The following is a 6,507-nucleotide window of genomic DNA, read 5'->3' on the forward strand; positions in this document are numbered from 1 at the left end:
GTATCCAGATAGAGGACCTAGGTTAGAAATAATTGTTAACATTGCCTTTTAGCTTCCAAAATTACTTTCAAGAAGACTAAAACCACTCAATTTCTAATATTTTGCATTTGGTATCCTCTCTCTTTTCCCTCTGTAGAAGCATTGTAGGATCTTCTCTTTATGCTCAGTATTCTGAAATTTTATGATGATGTGCCAGATACTTGGTGGATCCTTTTAATATGAAAATCCATATCCTTTAGTTCTGGGAATTTTTCTTCATTTATTTTGTTGATGCTTTTCTGCCCTCTATTTATTATATTTCTCTTTTTAGAATTTCTATTACTTGGGTATTGGATATTGTGGACTGGTGTTCTCTGTTTTTTCACTACATTTTTTTTGTTTTTGGCTGTATTTTCTGAGATACTTCATAAATTTTATCTTCCAACTTTTCTACTGAGTTTTAAATTTCAGATATGCTTTTATTTACAAAGAGCTCCCCTTTTGAAAATTTTGAGTGTTGCTTTTAAGCAACATTCTCTTATTTTATATAGTTTTGTCATTTTTTCTTAATTCTCTGGGAATATTGATATTGGAGGGTGGGGGGAAGATTTCTTTATCTTGCTTTGTTTTTTCCTCCAAGTAGCTGTTTTATTTCTTTGTTTTGGTCTTTTCTCAGATGTCCCAAACTCCTTGTTGTCTGCTGAGTGAGGGATGGAAAGGCTGGTTGGAAACCAAGCTCATGAATGGGACTTGTTGACCATAGGCTTCACTGTAGAGTGATTGACTGGGCCAATTATTTGAGGACTCTGATATCAGTGTCTTTAGAGGACTCTCTGATGTCTTCCTCTGGGAAAGTTCAAATTCTTGGGAAAAGGCTATTCTTACCTCCTGCCTGGAGGATGAAGGCCTGGGTGCCAATGTTCTGGACTCGAAGTGAGGGGAAAGCATTTGACCACCTAATTTCACAGTTTTCAATATACCTTTGCCTCAAATGTATTTAATATGCACCCAGCTCAAAGATCCTGTTTAAACCCTCTCCAGAGGATACACCTCCAGTCTTTTCCTGGGGTAGGCAGGAGTGGTTGCTCAGTTATGCAAAAGGGGAGAAGTGATCTGGGAATCTGAACCTTAAACTGACTTTTTGCTAATTTTTACCATTTTTTCTTTGATAGTACCTGGTACCACAAATCCTGAGTAAAAGTCAGGTTATTTTTTGATTTTTCCTTCTGCCTGCACAGAGTTCAGTTTCCTCACCTCTGCTCTGTTTTTACCACTCTTCCATCTACATACTTTCCAGCCTCCCAAATGTTTGTGCTGTCATTGTGAATTGGTGCCTTGAAGATAATTTTTTAAAAATTCCTTTACAGTCAATTTAGAAGAGGTTTGGAAGGGAGTGAAAGAAGATGCATTGACTCAATCTGTCTTTTTCCCTCTTGATAACTTTTGATCTAGGACAGTAGTTTCAAATTTGTTTTTTCAGTGGAGTTCTGTCTTTAACTTAGATCTTATGCAGAAGCTCAGTCTAGAAAGTAGATATAAACAGAGCTGCTTTGTGTGAAGAGAAGATGAGAAGCTGTGGTTCTACTTTGTCAGCTTTCCTTTGCCCCTTCACTACTAGCAGGAGCCCATGGAAGGCATGGCTTCTTAACCACAGATTTAGAAGTTGTTGAACATGATTTCTCTCTCCATTAGACATTAGAGTGAACTTTATGGCAGTATGGAAGGAACATTGATTTATTCTTTAAGAGATTAATTGTATTGCTTCCAATTTGTTTAAATGGTGCAAGACAGAGAAAGAACTATTCAAAAAATTTTTGATTTGAAATAAAATTGGACTCTGGACCTCCTTGCAGGCTAACCTTATCATCATAAAAATGCTATTTTTATTTGAAAGGAAACTGTATAAATTTACCTGAATATTAAAAAATGTTTAACTTGCTTATACAGTTTGATAATTGAGGATGTTGGAAATTCCCAATTTAATTTTAGAGAGCTAAAATGCTGTTTTATATTGGATTGCTGTCAGATCCAATGTTTTATCCAAAATTATTTACTTAAATAGAAGAGTGAGAGGAAGTCTGTAGGGCCAAAATATTATTTAGAACTCATTCTGTATGAGCATCATTGAAACTGTGCATGATTTAGCTTCATATTTATGTGCAGTCTCTCCATTAAAAACATTGTTATTTCCTTCCTTCTCCACCTTTCTATGGCACAGACCATCAGTTACCTGATGAAACCATGGAAGAATATGGAAGTATTTGCACACTGCAGGTCACTCAAAGGTCCAGTGGGGAATGGACACCAAGATTTACAAACCTTGCCAAATAAAATGTGTATTTTCACATGTCTTTAAGATGACTCAGTGAATTTTTGAACGTAATAAGAAAAAATAAAACAAAACGAAGAAGCAAACTAATGAACGGAAACCAAAAAACTCCTTTACAAGTGTCGAGCACCAAAATGAAGGAAGTACAAATAGATCTTTTTGGAATCATACACTTGGAGTCTGGCTTTCTGCTGTTATGTGTTTGACACTAGCATCATTTCATAGAAGACTCAGGCATCATCTTAAAAAAATATTGCCAGTTGTGCTACAGAAAAGGATTTATATGTTTCATTTGCAAGCATGAGACACCTTTAGAAAGGAGAAACACGACCCAAACTCTTGTGAGAATCACCTGGTATTTTTGATTGCTTTTGTGTATTGAAAGGGCTCTTAACAACAACTCAGAGTTGCTCTGCCTGTGGCCTCTTTTGGAGGCAGATGATGAATGGGATGTTGACTAAAAACTATTCACAACCTAAAGGTTGAGGGTTATGTTTTATTTGGAGGGAATTTTTAGGTCTTCAAGCCCAGGAAGCAGCATCTCAAGGAACCCTGAGAAGACTGCTCCAAGGAGGCAAGGGGGGAGCTAGGGGGAGCAAGCAAGGATATATAGGAGCTTTGCAACAAAGGGCAGGTAGTCTGAACGTCAAAAATTATTGTTAATGAAAGAAAACCAGATATCCCAAGTTAAGGAATTTAGCACTTTTCTATGTATGGGAAGATGCAGGTGTCTGGGCTCACTGAAATCATTCCTTTGAGATGCACTTCAGCTGTCTGGGGCCAGTATCCTGTGTTTTCATATCCTGAGTTTCCTCAGGGCTCACCATGGGGAATGGCTGCAGTCTGATGGCTGCTGGATGGCAGGTATGCTTTTCCTTCCTGAGTTTCCTTAGTCGGCTTGTGGCTGCAATCGCTGTTGACAGTGACATCCTTTGTTTACGGTTATGGCAGGCAATATTCCATTTATTAGGGACATGGGACCTCTCTAAGACATGTCTAGTGGAGCACTGAGAGATGGATGAACAGGTGCCTGAGGAACGGTACTCTTTCAACCTTCTTATAGAAGAGTATCAAAATGGGAGAAAACATTCACTTTGTAGAGCCGTTAACTGTAGAAAAGGAAAAGTCTTGGGAAAGACTGTTTCTGGCAAAGCATATGTTTTGACGACTGTGCAAGTCACATGAAAGTTGCCTGTGAACACACAGGGAACACTTGGTTACATGTGACTACAACAGGGCGTGTGTACCATGGCCTCAACTTACTTCTTGAGGACATCATGAAGCTGGCCTTTCACCAAAGGATTCTGAGAAGAGCCAAAATGTTGTGAAACCTGCAGAAACCACGCATTGCTGCTGTCTTTGAGAAGCCAGAGAAAACAGGCAAAGAACTAAATCATGTCACTGAAGCTGTGTTGCAGAACCATTGGTCAGATTGGATTATCTGCTCTTTGATAACCTTTTGAGAAAAATAAAGCAGCTCTTCAAGCTAGTGACATAACCTCTTTCTCCTGAGGTCTCCACTGTAAATAGTTAACCTTGGTTTTATTTATTTTAAATCTTTTACACATAGACTTCTCACCTTTGGAATCTTGAGTGAGACCATGTGAAGTGGGAAGCAAGGCTATTATCTGTGAATGGTCATGGGGGAGGACCCTGACTCCGGGATCTTCCTTGCTTCACCACCTTTACTTCTGTTTTCTTATACCCTCCTCTTTCTTTTCGTTTTCCCCCTTTTTGGTCTGTTTTCACGTTCACAGGCATTCCTGCCTTTTGCAACCCACTTTGGTTGGATCTTTCTTAATGGCTACCTGAGCCTGGGTTGGCTGATCTGAACCAGTGTCCCTTTGCATGGTCGGCAGTGGAGGCAAAATGTAACGTGTGAAATCACTTTATAAATGGCAAGGTGATGTTTTAACAGGTGGGTTGTTATTATCTTAAGCATTATTATAGGAAGTGGTTCATCCCACAGAAAATAGTCCCTCCCTGGGGGCTTGTTCTGAGCTTTATTCTTAGCTCTTCTTATTGTCCCACCAACTCTTGCTTCCCCTGGGTCTTATTGTGATGTCCACTCTGGATCTGATCTCCCTATTTCCATTCTCTGTCTTTCCCTTCTTCTCATTATGATGTATCTATTCTCTCTCATTTCCTCAGAGGCTTCTTGGGAAATGATTAATTTTGGTTTTCTAAGCACATTGAAGCTAAAGTGTTAATGGCTAACAGATTTGATGTTAACACATTAGGGAAACTCACTTTTTAAGTAGAGACTCCTTGAACTCCAATATGGAGCCTGCCAGTGACATTTTAGGCAGCATGAGCAGTCACTGGAAGGGAAAGGGAGCCTTTTCTTAGTGCTTCCAAGACTCGTGCATATGTATGACTTCTTATTCCACTCATATGTAATACATGCAGGATATGGAATAAAATATTAACTTGGGACATGAAGGGTCAGGGAAGGTTTGTGGTTATGGGAGGCAAACAGGGATAAGGACTTTTTCTAACTTTTAAGGAAAAGTTAGAAATAGTATAGTGAGAAATGTAGTGCGAAATATGAGTATTTTCAATCACCCTTGGAACCTCTATTCTGTTACCATTTTCCTACATCTGGCCCTAATGAAGAACAGGCAGATACAGGTTTGGCAAACAGAGGCAGGGTGTCATTGAGCTGGGAGGGATTTGCATGCCCGGGGAAATCACGGGGATCCTCTTTTCAAATCCTGGAGGACCGGCAGGGGTGGGGGTGGGGGTGGGGAGGTGGTGGTGTTTGCTTGTTGCTACGCTTTTGCCTGAATCCAAGGAAAGCCTCTGAATCTATAGTCTCAAGAGAGTGTGGCTTGTCTAGAGAGGCTGTGGATGTCCCCCAGCGCCCCGGAGGAGAAGCCGAGTCTGAGCAGAGCCTCCCTGGAGAAGATGCCCTCCTCACACATGTTGAACTCCATGGTCATCTTTTTCCTGGAGTTGTTGGCTGCCATGCTGCAGAATGGCTTCATAGTTACTGTGTTGATCAGGGAGTGGGTACGATGCCAGACACTGCTTGCAGGCGACATGATTGCAGCGTCCTCCTTGGCCGCCTCCTGGTTCTGTCTGCATGGGATGGCCCTCCAGAACAACCTCGTGGCCTTCTTTGATTTGGGTTCCAAAATTTACTATTTCAGCATCCCCTAGGACTTCATCAACTCTCTCACTTTCTGGCTTACTGCTTGGCTTGCTACATTCTACTGTGTGAAGATCTCATTCTTCTCTCACCCCATCTTCTTTGGGCTGAAGTGGAGGATTTCTCGGTCAGTGCCCAGGCTGCTGCTGGGCTCCCTGATCTTATCTGGTCTGGTAGTCATCCTATTAGACACTGGGAATACAATTCTTGTGCAGATGGTTGCTGCCCAGAGTTCCCATGGAAACAACACCCTGGCTGGTAGAATACAGACTGTCTCTTTGCACTTTTTTCTACCTCATGTAATTATTATGTGGTCAATTCCATTTCTCCCGTTCCTGGTGTCCACCCTCTCACTCGTGTTCTCGCTGTGCCAGCACTTGGGGCAGATGAGGGACCATAGACCTGGCCCCGAGTGATCCCAGCACCCTGGCTCACACCATGGCCCTGAAGTCACTTGCCTTCTCCCTCGTCTTCTACACGTCGTATTACCTGTGCCTGATTATTGTTGTTATAAACATCCTAACCCTCCGGAATCACTGGCGCTGGGCCTGGGAAGTGGTGACCTATGCAGGCACCTGTCTGCACTCCAGCATCTTGGTGCAAAGCAGCCCCGATCTGAGAAAGGCCCTGAAGAAGAGGCTTTGGAGAGGGGCAAGAGGGACAAGGAGCAGTTTTTCTCACCAGTGTCAGTAACAGCCATCACCGGACAAGCCCGTGAGTGGCAAGGACACACAAGGATTGGGTGCTGTCCTTCTCTCCTTTCATTTCCTCCTTTCTTCCGCACTCTTTCTGCACCCCATTAATTCTTTTTCCATCCCTCTCTGTTTCTACCCTCCCTTCCACTGCTCCTCGTCTCTCGTCTGGGTCCCAAACCACCTTGGACTAGAATGGTGGCCTCATTTCCTCACAGGCCTCTTTCACTCTCTACACAAGCAGCCCTAATAGTATATTCTCCAAGCATCATTTTGGTCTGTATTCCCTTTACAGAGACCTGTAATGGTTGTCAGTTGTTCTGTGGTCAACCTAAAGTTTTTTTTGAATGGTGACA

The 6,507-nt window shown here is 42.0% G+C and overlaps 1 protein-coding gene across 1 annotated transcript; it reads left to right on the plus strand.

The window, feature by feature from the left end:
* Positions 1-5,158: 5,158 nt before the first annotated feature.
* Positions 5,159-6,152, plus strand: LOC309632700 (taste receptor type 2 member 134-like; the record flags this gene model as incomplete). The annotated part of the gene is given in 3 exon segments (XM_082400490.1): positions 5,159-5,467; positions 5,471-5,872; positions 5,874-6,152. Coding segments are annotated over 3 exon segments (990 nt in total).
* Positions 6,153-6,507: the final 355 nt, after the last annotated feature.

Source organism: Balaenoptera borealis (assembly GCF_965194805.1).
Source record: "Balaenoptera borealis genome assembly, chromosome: 7".
Classification (NCBI taxonomy): domain Eukaryota; kingdom Metazoa; phylum Chordata; class Mammalia; order Artiodactyla; family Balaenopteridae; genus Balaenoptera; species Balaenoptera borealis.